Here is a 24,640-nt window from a genome sequence, read left to right on the forward strand (position 1 = left end):
AGGGCAGATCTTGTCCATTTCCACCATCCGGAACAAACATGCGCCAAACCTGACGATGGACGGCTTCCCACCAGGATGAGGGGGACACCAAGGGAGCATCCCCGACCCCGGCCCCGGTCCATCAAACTTCTCTTTCCTTTCTTCTTTCGCCGAACACTCATGTCGTACTCCTCCTACCCTTGCTGCCTTCAAATGTTGTTTGCTCCCCTGGCTTTTCCAAGAAGCTTCTATCCCTTCCATTTAACCTTTTGTCTTTTTTCTCTCCTTCATATTACACAAAGACGCTGTGTTATCGACTTGGATTATTCGACTGTTTGGACTACGTCATTTGAACTCGGCTACTTCGACAAAGACGAATCGAATTGACACGGATGGACGGGAAATAAGACATATTTCACCAACACACGCATATCGAATCAACGCCGGCTAAAAGGCAAATGGGAGCAAAGAGCCATGAAGGAAGAACCTGGCCCTTTGGTCATGGAGGTCACGGGAATCAGAATCCGAGGTTGAATCCACGAAACGGAGCATCAGACGGTGGTTGGGAGGGAGACAATGGAGGAAATCAGGATCACAACGGCGGCAACACCTGGACAACAGCCACAAACAGACCAGCACCGACTGCTCAGCAGACTGCGAATCCCACTGCAAACGGTCCCAACACAACACAAAGACAACAGACGAACTATCCGACACAAGCACCAATACCAGGGCAACCAACATATGCTCAAGGGGACAATGGCGGACAAAGAACACAACCGACTCAGCCTGACCGAGGGCAACCAGCTCATACGACTGTCTCGGATTCAACTCGTTCCATGACAGTCGTTCTTGGCGAGACGACGTTTGCAACCAGGTACACCGACTACGACACATTGGCAATCGACACGCATGCCCCCACTTTCTCATCGGGCCCTCTGCCGACATCAGGCGCCGGAAGTTACAACAACAACAACAACTTGAACTCGGCCTCAAATAACCAACAAGGCGGAAGCGCAAATGGGACGACCAATTACCAAAGTGCAGATCTGGATGGTGGGCTTGGAGGTGGTACTATAGCCGGTATCATCGGTAGGTTCTCTTCCCGTTTTCCATTTTACCATGCCAAGCTGTAGCTAACCCGTAATTTCCCCAGTCGGCGTTGTCCTTGTGCTCGTCATCTCCCTCGTAGCCCTCTTCTTCCATCGAAAACGCAAGCTCGCGCGCCGCGGCAACAACTCTCCTTACGGGAAACACCACCCAGAAGAAGCCAGCAGCTCTCTGCTCGATAATGGACTAGCCGCCACCGTTGGCGCCGGTGCTGCCGCTGTAGAAGCCAGGTCTGGTGGAGGACATGGACATGAACAAGCTGGAGATGCATCCTCCACGGTCCGCAACACACCTTCTGCTTCACAACAACAACCACCGTCAATGCAGCAGACAAACAACAACTCCCAATATCTCGTCCCAGCATCCTCCTCCTCCTCCTCCAGAACAGCACCTTACACTGCTCCTCGCCCTGCGCCTCCTCCACCGCCGTCCTCGTCCCATTCCAGCAACTTCAGCTTATCCATGATCACCCCTCCACCCACGCACATCAGCTCAGCTTTTGCTCCTGGCGCCGTCTCGCCTATTTCTACCGTCTCGCCAGCGGTAATGGGACCACCATCACCTTTGTTGTCAGATGAGGAAAAGGAGATCGGTACCCTCGGTCGTCGGCCTAGCGTCGAAAGCATCAGCACCTTCAGCGTGCACAGCGCCATGATGACGGCGTCGCAGATCAATTGGCCTATGCCCCCGAGCGTGGCGAGCACGAGTAGTCCGAGTGTGCCGCTGACCAAGACGCCGAGCAGGCCGGTGCCAGTGCCGGCGCCGCATTATGTCGATTTTGAGGAGCAGGGGAGGACGGTGGTGAGGATTAATCGGGAGAGTTTGACGGGGGGGATTGGAAAGGCGAGATGAATATGAAGGCAAACGGGGCAGTACTCGTCAGGTCTCACACGAAATCGACTGGACCGTGACTTGGTGGACTTGTAGTTGGTATGGGTAGTGAGTGAGTGAGTGAGTGAGTGAGTGGGAGGTAGTGCCTGACGACCTGTCATGATCTTTAATGTATATCACGCCTTCTTTTGTTTACACTTATGCGTGCACTCACTGATGTCTCAAGGAAAACTGTATGGTACTGTACATAGTAGGAGACTTTTTTTGGTCAAGATACACGAGCGTCGAGCACTGTCTTGTACATTGTATGTTTGGAATATACGTTGTAATTTCTTTTTTTGCTTCTTGGTCTATCAGACTCGTAGAACTAGGGGTGAATAGATTTGTCTGAAGACATCATATACCTAAAAACATGCAATATAGTTACTGATACCCCCTCCTCAAAACCCTCCCTTTATTCCGTCGCACCAAATCCCACACCATCTGCCCAAACAGCCCATTCGCCCACGAAAACCACTCCCTCGTCCATTTTCGGCCATCAAAACTATTCACGCTCTCATGAATCAGCCCCAACCCATCCGTGCTCCCCACCAACTCTTTGAGAACCGCATAGATCTCCTCGTCGTCCGAGCTCGTCATGATCCGCACGATACTTGCCATCGGCCACGCCATGCCCGGTCCTGCGTGCGGTCCGCCAACGGCGTTGATGACTGGCCCATGCATCATGTAGGGGTTGGTGTTGGTTCCTAGGATGTGAGTGCGGGTTCGTTGGTAGACCGGATCGGAGGAGGAATTGGAAGAGGAAGAAGAAGAAGAAGAAGAAAAAAAGTAGTCGAAGAGAGGGGCGGAGAGGAGCGAGGGGAGGTTGGCGTCGTCCATTAGAGAAAAAGAGCCGTAGCCGTCTATTTCGTAGGCGTAGATTTTTTCTTCTGTTTCAGTTGAGTTGAGGGTAGTAGGAAGAGAAATAATGGCGTGTTTCGAAATGGCCTCTCGGAGGGAGGTCGACAAAGAGGAGAGGGAGGTGGATAGATTTGCGGGGGGTACTTTCAGCCCGGAGGCAGGTTCAGAGGAAAAGGAACTAAGTGAGGAGACAATGGGAGCGACATCCCCAGCGTACTTGGCAAACATCATATTACTCGGTATCAAAAACTGAAAAATCGTCGAATCGTCACTGGGCCGGAACGCACTTCTTATCAGTCCGATATCCCTCGCGACAGGATTTCCCAGCCCGTCGTTGGCTAGTGTTTCAGTCGTGCGCGTCGTCATCCGCGTAAACGTATACGGACTCTGCAGTACCTGGCCCTCGGGTCCATAAGTAGGCGTCATCATTGCCTTGGCCGTATCCAGCACCGTCTGAACGGCCTCCAGCCACTGGAACCTGCCAAAGAAAGCCGTATCGTTCGTCGCGGCGTGGTATTGAGCGGAAATCTGCAAAAAGGAAGCCAGACTGTCCAGTTCGTATTTACACTCGAATACCTTTTCCGGGTCATAGGGCGGGTAGACGGTATCTGACGAAGCAGCAGAGTTCGTGGCAGGCGGGATCCCGGACTCGGAAGGAGGCTGGAACGAGTTACAGAAGGGTGAAGTGAGCAGGTAGCGCGCTTGGAGGTTGATGACGCCTCGGTAAAGCGAGGCAAGCGAGTCGCGCGAGGAAGAGGGTGCTAAGAAGGGGAGGTAGGAAGCGAGCTGGTTGGCGCTGTCGCGCAGCCACATGGCGTTGATGTCGCCTGTGATGATAAAGGTGAGCTCCTCGGCCGAGTTGTTGGCGGCGCTGCCGTGCCATTTAATGGCGGTGTCGAGGGTGTTGGGGTATGTGTTTTCGAATAAGCGGTAGAGGTCCGGGTCGGTGATGATGGTGGACATGTTGCTGATGAAGGACTCGATCACGGAGGAGTTGAAGGTTCGGCATGGGGGAGCAGGGCGTTGGTAGGGGAGGGCATGGCGGCCGGTGGAAAAGGGTTCATGGCGCGTTTTGGCGTAGGAGGAGTAGTCGGGGCAGTACGAGGGTGGTTGGATCTGGGCTTGAACTTGGGTTTGTGGTTGCGGTGAGGATTGGCGGGTTGGAACAAAGCCCAGAATTTGGGTGATGAGGTTTGATAGGCCCTTCATCTTGGTGGTGGTGGTGGTGAATTGGGAGTGAAGCTATTCGGGGCCCGAGTTCGTCTTAGTTCCCAGCACATCCGCTCCTCTTCGGGCTGGCGAAGGGAGATTCTGTTCGAAGAAGACGGGCCTGGGTGGTTGTACACCTCATCCATACCAGATGGCATGTTCAGTTGTAAGCTCCCTTCCTTGGAATCCCATGCAAGCAATCTAACCACGGGAGCCTCGCAGCCGGCCGATGACGATCGCATGTCTTGCGGAGCAATAAGAAACTCCGTATCCAAGACATGCCGATCCAAGTGGTCAAGCTATGCGGGGAAACCACCACATTCCAATGTTGCACGGCCATTTTCCCGGCCCAGTGTCACCGTACGCACGTTGCGGGGAGACGACTGAAAGTGAGGGATGTTGAGTGTCGTTTGGTGATTTTGGGCAAGCTAGGTAACGTCAAGTGCAAGAAACGATGGATGGCAGTATCGCGACATGTTGAACGGTCGTGGTGGGCTGGAAAGTGGTGGGGTTCACGACTTAGATGGAATGAGATAAGAAGTACGTGCGCTAGTATTCGCTTTGTTAGTGCAACGCCCATTTGATGGCAGAGCTACTAACAAAAGAGCTGAGCCACCACCTGCGACCTAACCAGTCAAAACATGCTGCAGATGTTGATTCCGAAGTGCAAGATGACAATGGAATTCACTGCTCATCTATTCCGCGTCTCGTGAAGAAGACATCACTTGAACCCCTCTTTGAATGGCTACACAGCCATATCCAGGAGCATCACCAGAACGGAAAATCGCATCACCACTCACTCCGCAGAAAACAGCCCAACCCTCCCCACAATCCCCGGCATCCTCCCTTCCCCCACCTTCTTGAACACATCCTCATCCAACGACAACAACCTCCCTTCCGTAGCCGTCTTCTTCCTCGCCATCTCCCTCCTAATCCCATGATGAACCGCATCCAGCACATTTCCCACCAACTTCTTCGGCCTATATCTCGGCTCCGTGCCCTCCTGATACACCCCCGTCTTGACCAAAATCGAATACCACTCCGTCCCCTCCCTCCCGCTCTTTTCATCCATGGCATTCGTCCCCTTGATATCACTCTCCGGCGTATCCCCAACAAAATACACCGTCTTCGGGCCTTGGGATCGCCCGTGTAAAGTCCCAAGCCCAAGCCCATGCTTCTCCGCCCGCCACTGCCTCAACAAGCGCTCAGCAAACTCAAACGTGCCCACCTGCGGCTTCCCAAACGCGTGCGTAACCAACTTCTTCCCGCCCGTCGTCTCCTCAAACACCGTCTCCACCATCTTGCGCAGCGCACCCATTCCCAACCGCACGTGTTCGTGCGCCGCCGACCACACCACATCGCTATGCGAGAAATAGATCGGCGGGCCCTCATCAAACGTCTCTGACCGCGTCTCCAGCCTGCCGCCGCGCGACTGCGCAATGTCCAAAATGATCTGTAAATCCGACGCCCAATCACGACTATCGGCAAAGACAAAGACAGCAGAGATGACGATGTCGCTTAATTTTCTTACTTCCGGGCGGCAGTGGCGGCGGCTGAACAAAAGGTCCCGCGAGGCAGCGTGTTCGGCGGGCGTGAGCCGGCGAAAGGGAGCGGTGCTGGCGTTGACTTTGAGGATGTCGCCGGGCGTGATGACGTCGTGGAACCCGTAGGATTCAGCGACCAATCGGCACGTTTCGCCTTCGCCGCCTACGACGAGGACGGAGCAATCGCGGTAGCGAGACGAGAGCTCGCGCATTGGCGTGTGGCCGCAGATGAATTGGCCTTCGGAGACGGTCATGTCGAGTTGGCGCGAGAGGTCGGCGCACCGCTCGGATTCGAATTTGCCGCCGCCGTTGGTGAGGAAGATGTAGGGTCTGGTGTGTGTTATGGATTAGTTACGTGCCGCTAGAATACCTAAGCAGGGGGTGTTGGAAACTTTCGTACACTTTGATACCGTACTCGTTCTCACCATTGAGAACCTTCATCGCCTCAATAGCTTCCGGGATCGGCTTCCCGCCCCGCACCAAAACGCCGTCAATGTCGAAGGCGAAGGCAAAGTTGCCTGCCACATTGTCGCAATCCGGGTCCACCATGGGGGTGAAGGGGGTGGCATCATCATCCCCGTCCTCGCTCCCGAGAGGAGATGGCTCCTCGGAAGTGAGAGAGTCGCTTGAGGACAAAGAGGGCGAGGCCATGGGGCTTCCGTCCTCGTGTTCTTGATCATGCTTTTGCTCTTGCTCAAAGTCTAGCTCCGTGAGCCGGTTTCGAGCAGCGTCAAACTCTTCAGCGAAGCTGCTGGCGGAGATCTGACGGGCGGGCATACCCGGTCTCTGAGGTGCGAGTGACGAAGACATGACGAGCTGGGCTCTTTTCAAATTGTGTATGGATGGTAGCGGATAAAGAAGAGAGGGATGGAACCGATGTCTTGCATGAAGCTGTTCTCGGAAGAAGATTAGAGTCGAACAAGACAGGTATTGATTTCCACCACCAACTAGTGAAAGTGGTGAGTGTAAAAGACAGGAAGGACAATGGTGATGGAGAGGTGAGCTGGTCGACTACATCAGATCCGACAAATCGATAGTTGTGTAGGCCGTCCCCTTATATACGCCTTCCGGGCCCTACATCAGCTGCTGTCAGCAGTTAACCAGCCGTCTTCCCAAGAAGCAAAGGAGGGAGGTAAGAGGTCAAAAGTGCGGTATTCTCCATTGTTTCCATGCATGAAACAGCTTCAATAACACATGGTTTTGGTGGATACACGGTAGGTCTGGGGAAAATGGAGAAACTGCATGAGGCGACAGTAGGGCTCAGGGAATCGAGCAAATAGAAACAAAGAGTGATGCTGCTTGCCCCGTTGTTCCTGGCTCCATAGTCGTCAAAATCTTCCCCAGTACGCTTCACCACTATCTGTTCGCTATCATGGAGGAATGTTGAGAATCCCCATTGATTTCCCCAGGGACCGAATCCGTAACCATGTGGCTGTGTCAAGGTACTGTCCGCCGGCCGTAGCCTGTGCCCCGGTGTAAGACTCGAATATCAATCCCACTGAATCAGTCTTGCATAGCGGATAGATAAGGTCCCCAGTCTAGGCAACTAGTATCAAACTAGTAATACTCTGTCGACTTGAACAAGTTTTGTTTCTTGGAACCTCAAAAACAGCTTATTTTGGGCTTGAATGTCGGAGGCGATTTCCCGTTCAAGCTGTGTGAGAGATTGTTGATGCCAGAGAACAAAAAGGAAGGGGAAAAAATGTTGCTGATCAACACAACGCCAACGAATCGGGCACTTGTGCGTGTTGATAACTGTCGGATCCCAGATTGTGATCGGGTCCCAACGGTTATCGAGCGTACTAAGAAAGGCCGCCGCTTGGCCAGCAATGTTGGTGATTGCTTGTGGTTTGACGACGGTGAACATATCTGACCGATTTGAGATGAAAGACTGAATGTGGAAGACGATTAGTATGCGCATAATGTGTGATAAGTCAGTGATAAGTCAGCCAAATACAGGAAGAGGCTGACACAAGAAAATGGATGTGAGGGGCGATCGGTTGCACAGAGAATCGGATGTATCCTAGATATCAAAACCCATTGGATGAAGACGGATGGCCTTATCCGTGTTGCTGGCCTGGTGGCTCTTAGGGGTCCAGAGAATAAGTCATGAAATGTATTCCGGGCAGTCGCATATTCGCCATGAAGTTTGACGTGCTCGTTCCTGGTTTCCCACATGCCTTGCCATCCTATCCTTTATCCTTTGACCATGCTTACACACCTCCTCCTCCTCGAACGACGGACGCAACGCCGATCCCAATGACGTCAACATTGGACCAACAGCTGAATTCATATAATCTGGAGGGTATACCAGAATTCGGTCGAAGTGTCAGAGCTCTGAATAGGGTCGAGTGACAACCACGGCAGGAACAATCACACAAAAGGAGGCGAAAAATAAAAGGAACAGATAGACCATATCAAACACAGGGACCCGCTTCGCCGGACCAAAGACTTCGGAGAACAGTCACACCCGGTCGATGATCTTGGTCGCCTTGGGACGGCATGTCCGTGACCGGCCACACTCCCTATACAATCCAATCCGGTTCCCGTCCGTCAGGTCCGTTAGTCACACTTCGGTCTCGGCGCCGGCTGCACGACTCGGAGCCTTTGATAACATGCGCACCCGGAGGCGGTCACGGCCTTGATATTGGAGGCTCACTCACCCGGCCAATGCAGTTATCAACGCCACAGGGTCCTGCTTGGCTGAAAGCTGAACTAGTGTGAATCTGATTTGTAAACAAGATGTGAAATGCATCTGGGTTACTTCTGATAAGTATCATGACAAGCAACACCATCGGATGTTATCAGGCCATTCATCGCCAGTGGTTCGGGCAACTCGACCAGAACTCCTAGTGTACGTATCCAGGTAATGGACCGGTCGACTGGACCCCAAAGGACTTGATTGGAATATCCCCCAAATACCACCTGTTCGGTGCCCGTCCATGGATTCATTGCATTGTAGTCAACAAAGGATTTGGATAAGTCTTGGCCGGGGACATTGTTACCTTGACCTGGCTTGCCTGTCATGCAGGCAGCAAACATGCGTAATATATAGGTCGCTCTTATGCACATCCGTTTGAGGGAGACCGAGATGTCCTCGCCATTTCGGGGTGCGGCGGCATAGTTGGTTCCATTATGAAGGAAGGAAGGAAAGGAAGACAAGACTTGGGTGAAATCCAAATAACCGCTGCCGGTCCGGCGATCTCACCGTTCAAACAAGTCTGTCATCGAGTCATCCATCTTCTTGCCCTCCCACGCACCGCACCACATCAGCGGATTCAGCCACTCCCCGACCCAAACACAAAAGTCCCCCAAGCCGAACTAGCAACCCACCCGCCCTCTTCCACCGCCCTCTCCCTCTCCTCTCTCTCCGCCCTCGCCTCTTCCGCACTCTTGTTCCAGAAAGTCCAAGAAGCTCCTGCTCCCGTCGTCGTCACCTCAACCCTATCCACGCGCAACCAGCCCTGCCGGCCTGCTGTTACCGCAACCTGGGCTGCCGCGGGGTGGTTGTTACTGCTGGTAGTACTAGCAGTAGTAGTGTTGCCAGTACTACCTCCAATAACTATAGTCCCCCACCATTCGCGTTCCCGACTTTTATGCGGGGCGTAGAGCATGCACTCCTCCATTCCGACTAAATACGTATGCAGAGGGGTAACGGGAGTATTATTGGAGCGGCGAGGAGGAGGACGGAGGATGTGGACGTGGTCTAGGTCGGACGGGTCGAGGCGATGGGTACTAGAGGTACCAGTAGGGGGAGAGCAGAACGGAGTGGTCGTCACAAGTAGTCGTAACGGATCGAATCGACCGTCAAAATCAAGGATAGCGACAGTCTTGCGGTGCGGAGGGGCGATCAAGGTCGCGACTAAGAGGTAGAGCAGTTCATGATGGCGGCCGGAGATGGAGAGGGTGGCGGTGGATGTGGCGCGGAAATGGCGCTGGACTAGCTCGTTGAGGAAGGGGATGGGGAAGTGTCTCGGTTCTGGTTTGGTGGTTGTGGTTGTGGGCGCGATCACCAGCTTTTGCGAGGAGTTGTGGTTGGTGTCGGTGTCCTCATCTTTGAAGTCGGAGTTGGCGAGTGTTGTAAAGTTTGTGCGAAGCGATGTTAGGAGCTGTCATGTTGATGCGACAAGGATCGTTAGCCATGATGACTCGGTTATCGACGAAAGAGAAAAAGAAGTGGAAGTTGGGAAGAATGGAAACCGTGTCGTCCGGACAGCCGCGCGCGGGCTACTTTAACCATGTATCAGCGATAAGGACCAAAAAGGTGGAAGACGGGAATTTTACGTGATGGCATCTCTCCTCCATGGAGTTCTCTCCAACAACCCGAACAACGAAAACCATTGACACCACAGTGAGCCCCGCGCGCAAACAGGTGAACAAAAGCGTAGAATCCAGGAATACGACGATCGATCATCAATCAGCTAGAGCATACTCCTTACCTCTTCGAGACTCCCCTCCTCAATCTCGTTCAACATCCGCGCCCCAACAACCGAAGCGACAGCAGCCCTCTGCATTGCGGATTCGCGGGTTCTCTTCCTCAACAATTGTTTTCCGAGTCGCGCCGCATCGTCCAAACCTTAGTACCCCTCCTTCCACGACACCACAGCCAGACAGACAGAATGACGCCGCCGTGTCAAAGCTTCAAAGCAAAGGCTTTGCCCACCCACGTACAAGTCGGTCCCGATCAGCGTGTTCGCAAGACGGAAGACGGTGGTCGACGACGAATTGATCTACTTCGGGATTGCGAGCTCTTTGGTCTGTTGCAGTATGACTGCCAGGTGCGCGACCCGGAGTTGAGGGAGAGCCAGATTGAGTGTTGGCCGGTGCAGCGCTTGTTTCGCAGGTATGTTTTTTGAGGGGAAATTCCCTTTGTCGCATTTTGAGAAGAAAAGGAAAAGGAAAAAAAGAAACGTTGACATTGATGTGGGGGGGGGGGACCAAAACATCTAGATGCCAGGACAAAAATGGGCCTTTTACGGTCGAGACAACGGCTTGGGAGGGCACCGCGGCTGCGGCTGCGGCAGAAACGACATCGTCATCGTTAGCATCAGCAACCAAAGCGACATCGCCCAGCAACAAAAGCTCATTGGCCGAGCAGGAGCAGCAGCAGCAGATCGATCATCGCACATGGGGCAGGGAGGACGACAAGGAGGATAGATGGTGGAACAGAAAGTGATGTCTTATTCTGATACCCATTCTTTTACAATTTCTAGTCTTGTGTCCAACAAGGAGGATCCCGTTCTTGATCTCCAGTTGCTTTGCATTGAATCATCCCGTCGTGTCCCGTCTAATAAACTAACCGGCCACCATCTTGCCAATATGAATCGGTCTATCACCAGGCAGAAGAGAAAGTAAGAAATACGTATCGGTCGGGCTGACTCGATTGCCGATGTTTGTCTATCCGTCTTCATCTGTAGATATACAACATGCAATTCTTCCTTCTTCCTTCTTCTTCTTCCTCCTCCTCAGGTATCGCTCCAAGTATTGCGTTACTTCTTCATCTCCGCGATCGATCGAGGTCGTCTCCGTTCTTCATCATCGGTCGCCCAGTCCGTAGATTGATTTAGGCGCCCATGCGGGCAGCGCGCTCCTCCTCGAGCTTCTTGTAGTAGTTGTCACGAGCGTTGGTGCGGGGCATGTGGTAGCCGTACCTGCGGGTGATGGAAGGGGTTAGATATCGCGGAGTCAAGGCACGGGAGATTTGTTCGCGAGTTCGTCTTCGGTTCGGGTCGCGTGCAAACTAAGTTCAAGTATTCATCGAGGAAATGTCGTACCAGTATGCGTTGGCCATAACGAAGCCGGCACCTGGATAAAGTAGAAAACAAAGGGTCAGCTTAACGGGAACTTATGATGAATAAAGGTGAAGAACAACGAAGGAGGTAGCTTCCGGGAAGTCGGTATGGCGGGGTGACAGCACGAGAGACCGTGGGCAATCCTAGGTAACTGGCGCGCGTAGCCAATTCACGGCCCACCGGCCGGCCGAAGCTCGACCTAGCTCTTGTGCTCTTCACGTCGCCGTGTTCCGCCTCCCGTCCTCGCCCTTCTCAGAAGCCACCTCTTTGTCATTCAGGAATTCCAAACTCACCGAGGGCAATGCCAATGTCGAGGATGAGGCCCCGGCGGAGCATCTGCAAACCCAACAGTCAGCCCCTAGTCCTCCTGTATTCCAGCCCAGCTTGTCCCGATCGCTGGTGGCATTGCGCAATTCCGTCATCCATCGTCGCGAACAGCCATCGAATCGTCCTCCTTGCGCGGGCTTCGGAAATCACGTACACCGGTGATGGGTCTGACAGCGGTGGCGGCCATTTTGACGAGAAGGGTTGGTTTCGGTTGGGTGGTTGCGAAAAAAAGGGCGGATCGTAGCGAAGGGTGCGCGGTTTGACGGCTTGGAACTCTCTTCTCTCAAAATGGAGCTTCAAGATTGTCCCGAATGGATGACCTGAGGTTTCGCTGCACGGGAGCTGCAAGCTTCATATCACGTGATGACGCAGCTGCTGAACGGAAGCTTGCGAGCGCCGGCAACTGCGGGTTTTCGGCAACTGAAATCTTGGATCACGGACCGTTCCCAGGTCCCTTCGTAGTGGGCTTACGTAAGGCTGGGGAGCGGCAGCACTGCTTTGAGCTTATCGATAAGGTGGCAGCCTTTCCAGTCACGATGACGTCCATGTTTCTCTACAGATCCGGACGGCAAGATGCACCATGTTGAATGCTGTCATGTCTTTCTAGTATTATACGCTCTCTTCAGGTCTCAGCATCTTTTTGTTAAGAAGCTTCGACCACAAAGCATCCTTCAGAATTGGTGTTCCTGCGCACCATTACCTTCCGAGTCCGCTATGGATGATCTTCGACTATGTAGATGCCTGCTCATTTTGAGAGTTGGAGGTCGCTAGTATGGCCAATCATGAACGGAAAACGCATTCCGAAATAGAGTCACCCTGTGTCGGTGTTCATATCCAGATCCTTCCAGCTTTCAAAGTCCGTTTTCTTTCATCTGTTGTAAATAGAGGCTGAACTGGTGAAACACCTGTGCTCTTACAATTGTAAAATGGCGGTGTTGCTCAGAAACCGATTTTTGTCGTCGATGGGATCGAAGGAATTCGAACCAGAGATCGAGGTGATCAAACGAAGCGGGCACCTACATGGACAGTCCGTTGGTAAACAAGACCGATAAATAAAATTTTGGCGGACTGCGAGACACTCCAAAGCTGTATCGTCGTCAGGACGGTGGCGGCTTCGTAGTTGTTGTTTGGAGTCACTTGGTGAAACAGTCGTTGTAAACGTTGTCAGTCAAATTTGCAAATTCTCTTTGGTGATATTGTCTCGGGCAGGTGCTTCGAGACTCAAGTGACAGAATGTGAAGGATGGCAGAGCCTGGAAACTCGTAATCCGTCACCGTCAGCTCGGGTATCTATCGTATTGTGGTGGACTTGGAACTTTTCCAAGCTCGCCATTTTCTTCATGTTCTGTTTAATCATCAGTCCGATTGCGTGGCCGGTTCGCCTGATGTTGAGAGGTGCTTCAGTTGTTAAGACTTATAAAGAGAACTGCAGGATGTTACACTAGTTGTGGTCAGTGCATCACCCCGCAACAGTTTCCGGGTCTCTGATTTCTTGCAAGTTCATCCCTTTCCTTTCTCTATTTCTTCGTACTCTCAGAATTCAAAAATGACAACGACTCACAAAACTCATCGCTTTCCATGGAACCCAAAGTCGACCACCGATTTGATCTGCGAGGGCATTGATCAAGATGGGGCAAACTGCTTCTCCTGTTTCTTTCTGTAACAGTTAATGTCTTGCCAGGTGCAAGCAGCCCCGTCAGTCACCAAAAGAAGCAAACACGTCAATGCACTCGATTAGGGCTCCGGGGGTAGAAGCGCCGTTGAAGACTTTGTGGCGTCGAATGTTCAAAAGCCATGGTCTTCTTGCGTACATCTTGTTCTGACCGTACAATTGAGGTTAAAATCATGGTCGTCGGGGCGTTGTTCTCCTTCGGGGCTCTCGGGGGCACACGGTGCCTACGCGGCACGGAAGGGAAAGGGTTCGTCCCGGGGCAGCGCAGACCGACCTGAACCCTGGGCGTTACAGGCGTGTGATGACGGGCGCTCATGAGAAGTTGAGAACTGTGGGGGGCGGGGATGAGGCTTTCCCCGCAACGGTCAAGCGCTGGTGTTAATCATGAAACATGGCCAAGGTACAGAAGAGCGCCCGGCCCCGCCGTTACATGTAGCGCTCTCCCGCTCTTGCCGCTCTCTGAAGCGCTGGGCTTGTGGACTCTGTGAGGAAAATTGGCGTCGGACGGTGAACTACGGGACGGGAAAGCTTCTCGACGATCGCCAAGCTCAGGGAAGCAATTCGTCGCTTGGAGCCGCCAGTAATATCTTGTGCTGGGGGTCTTTTTGTAGCTCACTGCAGAACGCATCGTCACATACACTACAACGACTGTTGGATAGTAAAGAATAGCCGCAAAGCCATTGACAGACAACCAGGGATTGTGTTGTTGACGGTCAGATGATGTTGCAAAACTCATCCTTGCGTGGATCGTCTGGTACACATGTGATGAAGGGAGGACGCTATCGGCATGAGTCGGAGAGGTATTAAATTGAAGAACGTTCAGTTCGGACTGTATTGACGATGACACCAGACACCATGATGCGCATCCTGCACGACACTATTATTCCCATCGTGGAGTATGCGGAGCGACTGACGATCTGAATGGTTAGAGTACCACTTTCCGATCACTCCCATTCTCAGTTTCTCATCCCTGCAAAGTAATAAATAAACCGGTGGTCTGATACATTTCACATATGTAGTACTGTACGGAACAGCCCTTCAGCCGCTTGAGATATGGCCAAAACCCGGTCTATAGCACGCGTCTAAAAGTGGTACAGTACTACAGGTCAGCCTTAGATGAGCCATCAATTCAAAGATAGATCTCTGTTACCACTCTGTGATGTAATGGCTGCTATTCCCGCTACAACATGTTAATATGTCAGCGGCACCGTCAATTCCAGGGACTTGAGATGAACTCCATCCGCAAAATAATCAATTCGTCGGCCGTGGTTCAAAGCGTCGCCAACATCCGCGTACCCACTTTCAAAGTCTTGGCAGGGGTTTGCTACAGAAGTGCAGGGATATCCTGCCCTTGGACCCGCACTTTTGTGTGGAGAGGGGCTGAGAAAGATTGAGAGGAATGACAAACCGCCCGTCTTCTCTCCCGCTTCAACATCCTCTCTGTTCATTCTGCAAAAGTAAAGTTCTGTATGGCGCCCTTCCGTCCCCTTCACTTAGTTGTTGTCACTGCACATACCATGACTGCTGCTGCCTTCTTCCGTTGTAATCTGCAAGGCATCTGGCTTCCCATCCCTGATCGGCACACATGAGCGGGAACATTCCAAGGTCTGTCCAGATGTGACATTCAGATTAGTATGTGCGCCTTCCTTGGGCATACCGCTTGGAACATACAGTAGCGGTACCTTACTTAGAGGTATTTTGTGCATCACCTAAGGTAGGTACATTACTTGTACGGGGAACTGAAATGTTTGGATCGGACCCGAGCAAGAGGCTTTAGTTGCCGTGATATCCCAGAAATGGCAGGAGTGGCCAGGGTGGATATGAACCAGGCGTGTACACGTCAGGTAGCCCTGTCAGTCGACGAAGTGAACTCCCGCGAATTCGAGACGGAAGCCACGAGGAGAAGGGCCCCATCCTTCCTTACCTAAAGTAGGTCCAGTATTTCATTTTCCCTTGTCGATATTGTTGAGCTTGGCTCTCTCTTATTATTTGCGCCTTCCCCTCCCTCTCCATACCAAATTGTCATTCCTCTTTTTTTTTTTTTGTTCGTGATGGCAATCTGACCGAGTGAGCGATTGCATCCGTCTCTGGTGACTTACATACCTAGTATCGGCACCGACAACGTCCGAGAGTTTCCGTCTTTTTCTTTTCACGAAGTACGCTCGGCAATCTCACAAGCTACACCTTCCATTCCTTCATTCAGTCATTCATTCATTCAGCCTTCTCTTCGTAGTCGCTCTCTACAATACCTGATCTCCGATACTGCCGGTGGTGTTCGGACGGGTCCTCCCTCTTCAATAGCTCACGATCCGTTTCTTCAAAGATTGTACATTCCTTCACGACTCACGTCATTTCATCTATATCTTTCGTCGCGTTTCTCTCCAATTAAGCCCTGATTTACGTTTCAGCTTGAAGGCATCAACAAGGAATTTCGAGGGTCTTGGCTCAGACAACGTCGTCACCGAGTTCACCTCAGACCGTCTTAGGAGAGACACGCTACAATAGCACGGTCGCCACCACCGCGTGTTGCGCCCATCTTCATCAGGACTTCATAACGTCTTGCGCCAAACCGTTTCCAACTTACACCACTTTCACTTTTCCCTTCGACTTCAACCACATCGATAGATAGCCATGTTGGTCATCAAGTCTCTGGCGCTGCTCGCCGCAGCTGTTCTGGTGACTGGACAGTCCATCGACAGTCTGCCCACATGTGCTGTAAGTGCTCTCACCCTTGGCTCACCCTATCACCTAATATTCAAGAGACGCGATATCCATGTATAAACATGACAGCGCGACTGTCATCACTTTCTGCTTTCCAGTGTCTGAAGCCTGACTGACCGTTTTATATAGCAAAACTGTTATTACTCTTCTCGTGATGGATTCGCGCAGTGTACTGGTGCTGATCAGGGTAACATGGCGTGCCTTTGCCCCAAGACCGAATTCTTCAGCGCCATTCATGACTGTGCGAGTCAGGCTTGCCAGGCTGAGTACGGCGCGGACGCCAATGGGTACGCTGATTCTGCTGTAACCGCAGCCCAGGCTGTGTGTGCAAGTGAGTTGAAACAGAACCTGGAATCGTAAAGGAAACAGCTTGAATAGATGCAACTGACATGGTTCAATAGCTGCGACGGCTTCTGCTGGCGCACCACCCGCAACATCAGTGGCTCCCGCAAACTCCGATGCTGCGGCACCGCCGGCGAGTACTACGGTACCCGGATCTAGTGCTGCTGCCTCTGCGGTGCCTTCTGCAGCGCCTACTTCTGTCCCGACGGATGCCGGGGCCACAAGTGCGACGGCCCCATCAACAGTAAGCTAGTAGACGACCTTTCACATCAACAAGAAATACTAACCTTCAAACCAGGGTGCCGCTTCCACTACTGAGGGCTCCGCATCAGCAACATCAACTGGTGCCGGCGCGATCGCGCCCGTGCCTACTGAGGGCTCCGGCACCACTTCCGTTTCTTCCCCGGCGCCAACCTCTGATGACAAGGGCGAGGATGATCATGCCGCTGGTGGACTCTCGTCAGGTGCTAAAGCCGGCATTGGTGCAGGCATCGGAGTGGGAGCCCTGGTCTTGCTTATCGCCGTCGCCCTTGTGCTTTTCCGCAAGCGCAGCACGACGAAGGATCACATCAAGATCGCCGATCCTGTGGCGGGTGGAGGCAATTTTGGAAGCGATCCGTACAACCACAACAATTTCTCGAAAGTCACAAGCCACGGCGGCATGACCATGATGAGCGAGAACGAGTTGGAGTTGAAGACTCATAGGTACGAGGACATGGTGCCTAGAGCGCAGCCAAGGAACATGGTGTAAACTTGCACTGGTAGTGCTCAAGTGATGTATGGGAAGAGAAATGATGAACAAAATAAGGAAAGACTGGAAGCAGAATCAAAAAGAACACAAGACCACAGCGAGCGCAGGCGACCAAAGAATAGGGGCATATGTAGCTGGACTTTGTATGACCAAAGTCTTGGGCGATTTGTAGACGGGTGTCGACACATCGATGGACATGTTGCTTGGGTTCTAGCTTGAGATTTCTCTGTATATATTTGGCGGACTCGCTGCAATGAACATGGTTATCCTGATACTGGAGGGTCATCTTGCAGTTGGTCGCAAGCAAGCTATTGAAAAGTGGACATGGTTGAAGTAACAGAGTAAGACCATTAAGAACCAATAGATATCAGCGCCACTGGCAGTCACAGTCGGGACACGAAGGACAGTCTCCAACGTCGAGTTCGTGGTAGGGCGTGAGAGTGGCTTGCGTGGTCTACCTGGGTAGCCATCAGGTGAATACCAGGTTCCGTCGTGACGCATGGGTTGGTGCAGTCGAGTGGCTTTCTTGGTATATTGCAATCTATTTTACAAAATGACAGGGTACCGTAAACGAAAAGAACGACGGGAAGAAGGGCTGGCTGGAGGCCTCCGCTCTCTTCTTCTTCTTTCGTTCGCTTAAGCATTGCCTGTCTGCCTGCCTGTCTGTCTGTTATTCGTACACATTTACACACAACACATCGCTGCTTCTTCCCACCATCACCATCATGTGATTGTATCCCCTCCCCTCCCATCCCATCAGCCACACCTTCTTCATTCCGTCTTTTTCCTTGACATGATGGAGACATCGATGGGTGGGAAATGGGCCACTGCATTTAGCGAGAGTGAGTGGATGGAATGCAGAAGGAGAAGTATTGTCTGTAATCGATGCATGGATTTCTTGTTCTTCTGCTACCCATTGCATTGCACTGCAACAGCACTGTACTGCAACTGCAACTACCAAAAGGCAGCAGCAGCAGCCGCCACCGACACATACATAAGGTACTCAGTCCCGAGCTGTGAGGTGGGAGTGGGGTGTGTGTGTACACTTGGATGGGACGGCACAGGACGGACGGGATGGGACGGGGACTGGACGGAGCCACTGCAGGCTTCAGTTTTACCAAGAGTAAAACTGGCGCTGGGAAGTGACGGGGCGGTCGGGAAGGTGAACCCAGGGACCTTGGCGGAGCTTCTTGGCGACGCGTTCTTGGTGTTCGCGGATGCGCGTCTTTTCTTCCTTGAGGACGACGGTCATGGCTAGAGGTGGGGAGGTGTTAGTTGTCTGTTACTAAGGGGGAGGGAGGGGGAGGGAAAAGTTAATGGAAGGAGGGGGAAAAGGCCGAACTCACTAGTAGTGGGCTTGTTCATCTTAAACACCCTGCCTCTGGCGCGATAATCGAGCTCAACACCTCTGGTGAAACCCTTGTTGACAAAGGTCTCGGCAACGTAGATGCGCGTCGGGTCGCGGATCTCCAGGTGCTTGCCGTCCTTGGTCTGGATCTTGACGGGCTCCGCGCCAGTCTCCTTCTGAGCGGCGGCGGCGGCGGCCTTGCCCAAGCCCATACCGCGCGTGACAATGGCTTTGGCCTCGGCCCTAAGCAGCTCCGTCTTGACCTCCTTGGCCATCTTCTTCTTGCTGAACTGCATCTGCACCAGGGCCTCCGACACCGTCTTGCCGCGGATCTGGCGCGACAGGTGCACCAGCTTCTTGACCGATGTTGGCAAGTAGCCCGTCTTGTACACCAGCTTGCGCTCGGTGCGGGCGATGCGCTCCGCCTTGGGCTCGACGCTCCACGGGTCCGTGCCGCGCTGCAGCTTGCGGATCACCATCTTGCGCTCCCACCGCACGCGCGAGCGCGGGTCCGGGTCGACGACGCGCACCAGGTGGTCCTTCTTCAGCGAGATGCCCGTCGGCGTCTGGTCCTTGGCGTGCGCGGCGGCAAGCTTCTTCTCGGCGCTGGCGGTCGCCCAGTCCTTGTGCTTGTCCTGCTCGGCGGCCAGTTCGGATGAAGGGGTGGTGTCGGCGAAGATGGAGTCGCCTTCGAGACGGCCGCGGACGCGCTCAAAGATCTCTTCCTGCGTGGGCTTCCGGGTGCGGGCGAGCTCGCTCTGCTTGAGCTCCTCCTTGACCTTGTTACGCTCTTCCACCTTTTGCTTGCCCCAGCCGAAGAGACTCCATTGTTGGGAGGGGGTGGTGTGGATGGATCGGGTGTTGATGGAGAGGGACTGGAGGGCCGGGACGAGGGCGTTGGCGGAGGAGGGGGCTGTAGATGTTGCGCGGCGGCAAGCCGGAATGTTAGTCTTTCTGAATTTACTTTGGATTTTTTGGGACTCGGCGGCGACGACGCCGATGATGACGACAACGACAATATTATAAAAGGAAATGCGATGATGGGGGAGGAGGGGTGGTGGTGGCTAACCGCTCTTCAGGAGCCGCCTGGACGGCACATTGAGACTCATGGTGCCGGTGTGGATGGCATTGGCAATCGGGGCCTCTCTCTCTCTCTCTCTAAACAGAAAGACTGGACGGAGCTCGGATCGGGGGACGCGACGAACGACGGACGGGCTGGACGGTCGGTAGTGGTCGGCCGGACTGGGACTCGCTGCAGCGAGAAAGTGGGACAAAATTCTCGACGGCAAGTTCCGCTTTCCGCGTTTCTGCGGCCAAGCAACGACGGGAGCGGCCTCTGCCCGAAGAACGGCAAACAGCGCTTGCAGGGCAGGGCCACAGTGAAGGGGAAGCCCCACTAATAAGGCCCCCCAGATGGTCCAACCCCAAGTCTTGGCAATTGTGTTGTTGAACTTCAACTCGACAGCTTCCAACTTCCACTTTGATGGGACTTGGTGTCTGCCCCAAACCTCTCATCAATGAACCTTCCCTACATATCACCATATGGACCATAATTTCTTTTCACCATAGAAATCACAGTACCTCCTCCAATGCTTTTCTTCTTTTCCGCAAGAGATGTCAGAAAACGTCATGGTCTAGCGCAAGCTGTTCTTCCTCGAGATGCATTGTCCTGATCACAGCTATCCTGGGACACTCTACCGTCAACCATTGAAGAGGTAGTTTTGTAACATCACCAGGTCATGGAGCTTGATTCAATCTCACTACTTTCTGTCATTGTAATCTCTCAGGAAGTTGCTCCTCTTCACAAGTCTGACTTCTCTTTCCCTTGAGCACAAGCAGTTCCTCCATCTTCATGGTCTTATTGTTTCATGCTACTCTTCTCAAGGAAACATGGGATACCCACGGGAAAGTGCCCGGTCTTCTCTACTCATATCCAGGGACAGGACGGGCAGTTGTCAAAAGCAATGTGTATGCATTGCTCTTTACAGCCTCAACAGGATCATGTGGAAAACAGCATCTGGCAGTCGCTCCTGTAAGTGATGTGTTGCCGCGCAAATCCTTCCTCACGTCCTCAAGTTTATTTATTCAACAATTGCTCTTTTTGTTATCCCGTTTCCTCGCCTTCTCGTAATTTTCAGTCAGTTCTTTAGATCCGGCGTGGACTTTGAAAGTGTCACATTTACATTCTTTTCTTCCCCATCCCCATCTCCGTTTATCGTTTGGAGCCCATCCATACTTATTCGATTCGCCATCACTATCAGCCTTCTTGGCCACTTTAACACATCCAACATGGCTCCGACGTCCACAGACGAATGGCGAATGGAAACACGGGCGGTAAGGGATCTCTTCCTTCGAACAGACCTCCAAATTACACGCTGTCAACACAGATGCTAATAATAATCGTGATCAGGCAAGCTCCCCCGCGCCGCCATATCTCCCTCCGTACGCCCCGGTCGGTGGAATACCCACTATGGATGCTCGCGATATTATCCCCTGCAGTCTCTTTTTTATACTCTTCGGTATGGGTGCCGCTATACACATGACCGTGTTCCAACGCAACAAACGCCGCGACCACAAGTTCATTTTTAACATGCCACTCTTTGTCCTTTGTACGGCCCGGGTCATCGCAATCTCGATGCGTATTGCCTGGGCATCACAGCCGGATAACCCTCACCTTGAGATTGCTGCCACTGTGTTTCTCCTTCTGGGCGGCGTGATTATCATCATTGTGAATCTCTTCTTCGCACAACGCCTCCTCCGCGCGATCGAGCCACGCTTGGGCTAGAACCCACATGTGAGCAAGGCCCACAAGATCATCATCGGAAGCATTGTCACTTCCCTGATTATCATCATCGCCACAACGGTGCATTACTTCTATACCCTTAACGCCGACATACGCCAGGGTGAGCGTATCTTGCTGCTCATTATGAGCACTTGGCTAACCATCTTGGCCTTTCTCCCAATTTTCATCATTGGATACCTCCTGTGGTGCGTTGTCAGGCCGGTTTTTTTCCCCGCCGTTGAAGCATATCGGGTTCCGTTTGAGGATTTTGGAGAAGGACCGCTGTCAACCAAGACCTTTCTGTTGCTGTTCACTTCGTGCCTGAATGCTCTGGGCGCCGGCTTCAAACTTGGAACAAACTTTGATGCACGTCCAATCGACCACCCAACTTGGTACCACAGCCGCGCCGCCTTCTACATCTTCAACTTCACCATCGAAACTATCATCGTGTACGCTTACTTCCTTTTCCGAATTGACAAGATCTTTTGGGTACCAAACGGGGCCAAGGGGCCAGGCGAGTATGACCCAAGGCCGAATGCGCCAAGGCCGAACCCGGCGAGGCCAAGGAATGAAGAGAACCCAGAACCCGCAGGCGAAAGGATAGAATTGCAAAATCGTGGAGAGCAAGAAGGTGGCCGCGCGCCTGTGCGTGCAGCGGACCGTGATGCGGAGCGTGAAGCCGAAGACCAACCAGCTGTACCAGCACCCGATGCTCCTGGTACTCCCAAGCCACCCGAGCACGTTCTATCTTCTACTTTCCTCGGGGGATCATCCACTTCGGTGCCTCAGTCCTCCACGTCTGAGGGCGGGGCGCAGGCTTCATCCTCTGGGATCAGACCACCGCCACCTTCTTTTACATATTCGGGAGCCAATAGTACTTCTGGACTTTTATCCAGACCAGCGCAGCCGTCTTCTTCGTTTGTGAATGAGAGAGGTACGGGTGCTGCGACCGCCGGGACGGTTGGTAATACTGGCAACAACTATGCAACCAGTGGATGGACAGGACCGTCGCATCTTCGAGAAGGTGAGTTCAGCCCATCCCGTGGCCTGACAGTGAGGCAAGCTGATGAGGAAGCTAATAAAGTAGAATGAAGAACCCAGCGCCGTAATAGAAGGTGAAGGAGATGGCAGAAGTGATTCTTCGACCCAGCCGAGTGTTAGACCAGGTGAGTTGAGCTTGTCACTCTTCTCTTCTGTTGTTCCCCAGGCGTCTCTGTTTGGTTTCACACACTACACACATCCGTTCCAGCGTGGTATCTATCTCGGCGTTTCCCTCTCTGTTTTCCCCGCTTCGCCAGTTACAACCTCTCTTGTGGTTTCAAGCGGCTTATCTGTTTCCTCTTTTATTTTCCAGGAAGTGTTTTCAGTCGACATGCATATGCTGAAGATGCCGTTCAGCCAGCAGCGTATACTCCACTGACAACCGAAACTCTACCGATGCCGAACGTCTAATATCACCGGAGCAGCCACCCTGGCTCGGAGACTTTCTGAGGGAGTCACTTGCACGTTTGGACGAACCGGGCGGCGACGAACAGCGGGACAGACACGTACAAGATCAGGGCAACAGGGAACGTGATACACCCACAGGAACGGAGGAAAGGCCACGAGAGGAATAAGTGTTGGAGAAACGGGACTGAAACAAACGGAATGTAGAAGGGGGTTGGTGGTATCAGTATTGTTTTGTCTTTTAGTAATCATCAGCGGTTTTTAGTTTTGTTTTTTTCTATGGAATGGCATAATAGGAGACAGGCATAGACAGAACAGCGTTTGGAATTACTTGACAGAACTTTAATGAGAAGAATTGGTAATTGACTTGCCCTTTGCTTACGAAGACAACCTTTCATTACGTGATTGGAATCTTCCAACATGTTTCCTGAAGATTTATTTTGTGGCTCACGAAACACCATGACCCCTCGTTGGCATCTCAAGTTACTGTAGTAGTCGGCCCACATATACTCCCTATTGTGAACTTACTAGATGGGCAGTACTTGAGCCGAAAAGATGGTTACTACGAACTTTGGGGCTGCCAACATGAACACAACATCGGATGTCGCCCTACGCCAAAAGACACCATTGGTGACACATCCGGAAGCAAACACAACGGTGTCACTGTACATGGCCTGGAGGAACCAACTTGACGTCTCTCTCTTTCTGGCTCATTCTACACAGGACGGCTAATACAGGTGAGTGATTGAATTTCCACACGCGGATGAAATAGTTTCCCGAGTTGGGGTTGTTTCGGTCGTGGAGAACTGCCTTTCTTTCTTTCGGTTTTCTCATCTGTCTTTTTTTTTCCCATTCGAACTGAGTTTTTTCGACATTGCGTTATTCAGTCTTCTGAACTCAAATTCTGGGATCCGACTGTCCTTGGGATGATTGTTACCTCCTTTATTATTCGGTCTTCCTCGATCGCGGGAACTACGTTATCCACAGGTCTTTCACACTCCATGGACTCGTTTTCTCTGGGTCACTTGCGCACTACAAGGCCTCGTTCGTCTCTGGATCTTTTGGATCATTCCCGGCTCAGTTGGCTGGTTGTTTCTGCGCCTGGGAATATACGCGGGAGCTCGGATAGATAGGTAGATTACCCTCGAAGAAGGGGATAAAGAAGGGGAGGAAGAAGAAGAAGATGTAATCATGATGCAGGTTAGTCAATCAATCATTCGTCTCAATTCCCGACGGATCAAACTACCTACCTACCTTCAAGCCCAACCAACGCTCAACAAAACCTACCTACCTATATTCCACTTTGCTAGGTGGGTAGTTAGATACTAACTTGATTAAATCTTTTCGCTTGAACTCAGGCACACCAACTCACAAACACTACCTTTACTTTCTTTGCTCCTCCTCCTCCTCCTCCTTCTTCTTCTTCTTCTTCTTCTTCTTCCTCGTCTTTTACCTCCGCTTCGCCCGCTTCGCCCACTTCCACCCTCAAACCCATCTCCCCCATTGAACAACCAGACACTCAACAACAACAACAACAACCCTCGCAATCCCTTCCCACCACAGAGAATGACCCCGACGCCAACCCCCTCTTCTCCCCAACCGAAGGTCCAACACTAACAGCCATAATCGACACCGTCCTCGTTCTTGTCTTGATTACCTTTATTACCGTGTGTATTCTACAGTGGTGGCGAGATCGACGACGCCGAGAACGCTTCGAACGCGGAGAACAACGGGAGGAGGAGGAACGAGACAAGTCTATCCGCTGGAGGATTTCTTGAAGAGGTAATTCCGGGGATTCGAGGGATTCGAGAGTAAATGAGTGTGAGAAGTTGAGGCCGGGAATGGAAGAGGCAGAAAGAAACGGGGATGGGGACGGGAAAGATGGAG

The 24,640-nt window shown here is 52.4% G+C and overlaps 10 protein-coding genes across 10 annotated transcripts; 5 read left to right on the plus strand and 5 right to left on the minus strand.

Annotated features, from left to right (window-relative positions):
• Window positions 1–339: 339 nt before the first annotated feature.
• B0T23DRAFT_234498 (uncharacterized protein) lies at window positions 340–2,048 on the plus strand. The gene is made up of 2 exons (XM_062833946.1): window positions 340–1,071; window positions 1,136–2,048. Exons 1-2 carry the CDS (start codon window positions 438–440, stop codon window positions 1,939–1,941), a joined length of 1,440 nt encoding a protein of 479 aa, XP_062689391.1. The 5' UTR covers window positions 340–437; the 3' UTR covers window positions 1,942–2,048.
• A 164-nt stretch (window positions 2,049–2,212) lies between these two features.
• Window positions 2,213–4,168, minus strand: B0T23DRAFT_234506 (uncharacterized protein). The gene has a single exon (XM_062833947.1). The coding sequence runs from the start codon at window positions 4,027–4,029 to the stop codon at window positions 2,344–2,346; it is 1,686 nt and encodes a 561-aa protein (XP_062689392.1). The 5' UTR covers window positions 4,030–4,168; the 3' UTR covers window positions 2,213–2,343.
• A 657-nt stretch (window positions 4,169–4,825) lies between these two features.
• Window positions 4,826–6,754, minus strand: B0T23DRAFT_448055 (HAD-like domain-containing protein; the record flags this gene model as incomplete). The annotated part of the gene is made up of 2 exons (XM_062841028.1): window positions 5,974–6,754; window positions 4,826–5,903 (listed from the first exon to the last, which is right to left on the minus strand). Exons 1-2 carry the CDS (start codon window positions 6,381–6,383, stop codon window positions 4,826–4,828), a joined length of 1,488 nt encoding a protein of 495 aa, XP_062689393.1. The 5' UTR covers window positions 6,384–6,754.
• Window positions 6,755–8,725: 1,971 nt separating this feature from the next.
• On the minus strand, window positions 8,726–10,290 carry B0T23DRAFT_448061 (uncharacterized protein). Its single transcript, XM_062841029.1, has 2 exons — window positions 10,013–10,290; window positions 8,726–9,682 (listed from the first exon to the last, which is right to left on the minus strand). Exons 1-2 carry the CDS (start codon window positions 10,085–10,087, stop codon window positions 8,852–8,854), a joined length of 906 nt encoding a protein of 301 aa, XP_062689394.1. The 5' UTR covers window positions 10,088–10,290; the 3' UTR covers window positions 8,726–8,851.
• B0T23DRAFT_234561 (uncharacterized protein) lies at window positions 10,002–10,856 on the plus strand. The gene is made up of 2 exons (XM_062833948.1): window positions 10,002–10,416; window positions 10,524–10,856. Exons 1-2 carry the CDS (start codon window positions 10,193–10,195, stop codon window positions 10,747–10,749), a joined length of 450 nt encoding a protein of 149 aa, XP_062689395.1. The 5' UTR covers window positions 10,002–10,192; the 3' UTR covers window positions 10,750–10,856.
• A 280-nt stretch (window positions 10,857–11,136) lies between these two features.
• Window positions 11,137–11,879, minus strand: B0T23DRAFT_432215 (uncharacterized protein; the record flags this gene model as incomplete). The annotated part of the gene is made up of 4 exons (XM_062840363.1): window positions 11,137–11,224; window positions 11,348–11,378; window positions 11,659–11,701; window positions 11,802–11,879. 4 exons carry the CDS (start codon window positions 11,877–11,879, stop codon window positions 11,137–11,139), a joined length of 240 nt encoding a protein of 79 aa, XP_062689396.1.
• A 3,850-nt stretch (window positions 11,880–15,729) lies between these two features.
• On the plus strand, window positions 15,730–17,318 carry B0T23DRAFT_234645 (uncharacterized protein). The gene is made up of 4 exons (XM_062833950.1): window positions 15,730–16,078; window positions 16,214–16,415; window positions 16,486–16,670; window positions 16,725–17,318. The coding sequence occupies exons 1-4, from the start codon at window positions 15,995–15,997 to the stop codon at window positions 17,175–17,177; spliced, it is 924 nt and encodes a 307-aa protein (XP_062689397.1). The 5' UTR covers window positions 15,730–15,994; the 3' UTR covers window positions 17,178–17,318.
• Window positions 17,319–18,291: 973 nt separating this feature from the next.
• On the minus strand, window positions 18,292–19,634 carry B0T23DRAFT_324986 (ribosomal protein L22/L17; the record flags this gene model as incomplete). Its single annotated transcript, XM_062835475.1, has 3 exons — window positions 18,292–18,431; window positions 18,524–19,438; window positions 19,595–19,634. The coding sequence occupies 3 exons, from the start codon at window positions 19,632–19,634 to the stop codon at window positions 18,292–18,294; spliced, it is 1,095 nt and encodes a 364-aa protein (XP_062689398.1).
• A 1,626-nt stretch (window positions 19,635–21,260) lies between these two features.
• On the plus strand, window positions 21,261–22,663 carry B0T23DRAFT_234723 (uncharacterized protein). The gene is made up of 3 exons (XM_062833951.1): window positions 21,261–22,331; window positions 22,395–22,473; window positions 22,662–22,663. The coding sequence occupies exons 1-2, from the start codon at window positions 21,452–21,454 to the stop codon at window positions 22,397–22,399; spliced, it is 885 nt and encodes a 294-aa protein (XP_062689399.1). The 5' UTR covers window positions 21,261–21,451; the 3' UTR covers window positions 22,400–22,473; window positions 22,662–22,663.
• A 1,284-nt stretch (window positions 22,664–23,947) lies between these two features.
• On the plus strand, window positions 23,948–24,531 carry B0T23DRAFT_448080 (uncharacterized protein; the record flags this gene model as incomplete). The annotated part of the gene is made up of 2 exons (XM_062841030.1): window positions 23,948–23,953; window positions 24,112–24,531. The coding sequence occupies 2 exons, from the start codon at window positions 23,948–23,950 to the stop codon at window positions 24,529–24,531; spliced, it is 426 nt and encodes a 141-aa protein (XP_062689400.1).
• Window positions 24,532–24,640: the final 109 nt, after the last annotated feature.

This window comes from Neurospora hispaniola (genome assembly GCF_033458365.1).
Source record: "Neurospora hispaniola strain FGSC 10403 chromosome Unknown B0T23scaffold_8, whole genome shotgun sequence".
Classification (NCBI taxonomy): domain Eukaryota; kingdom Fungi; phylum Ascomycota; class Sordariomycetes; order Sordariales; family Sordariaceae; genus Neurospora; species Neurospora hispaniola.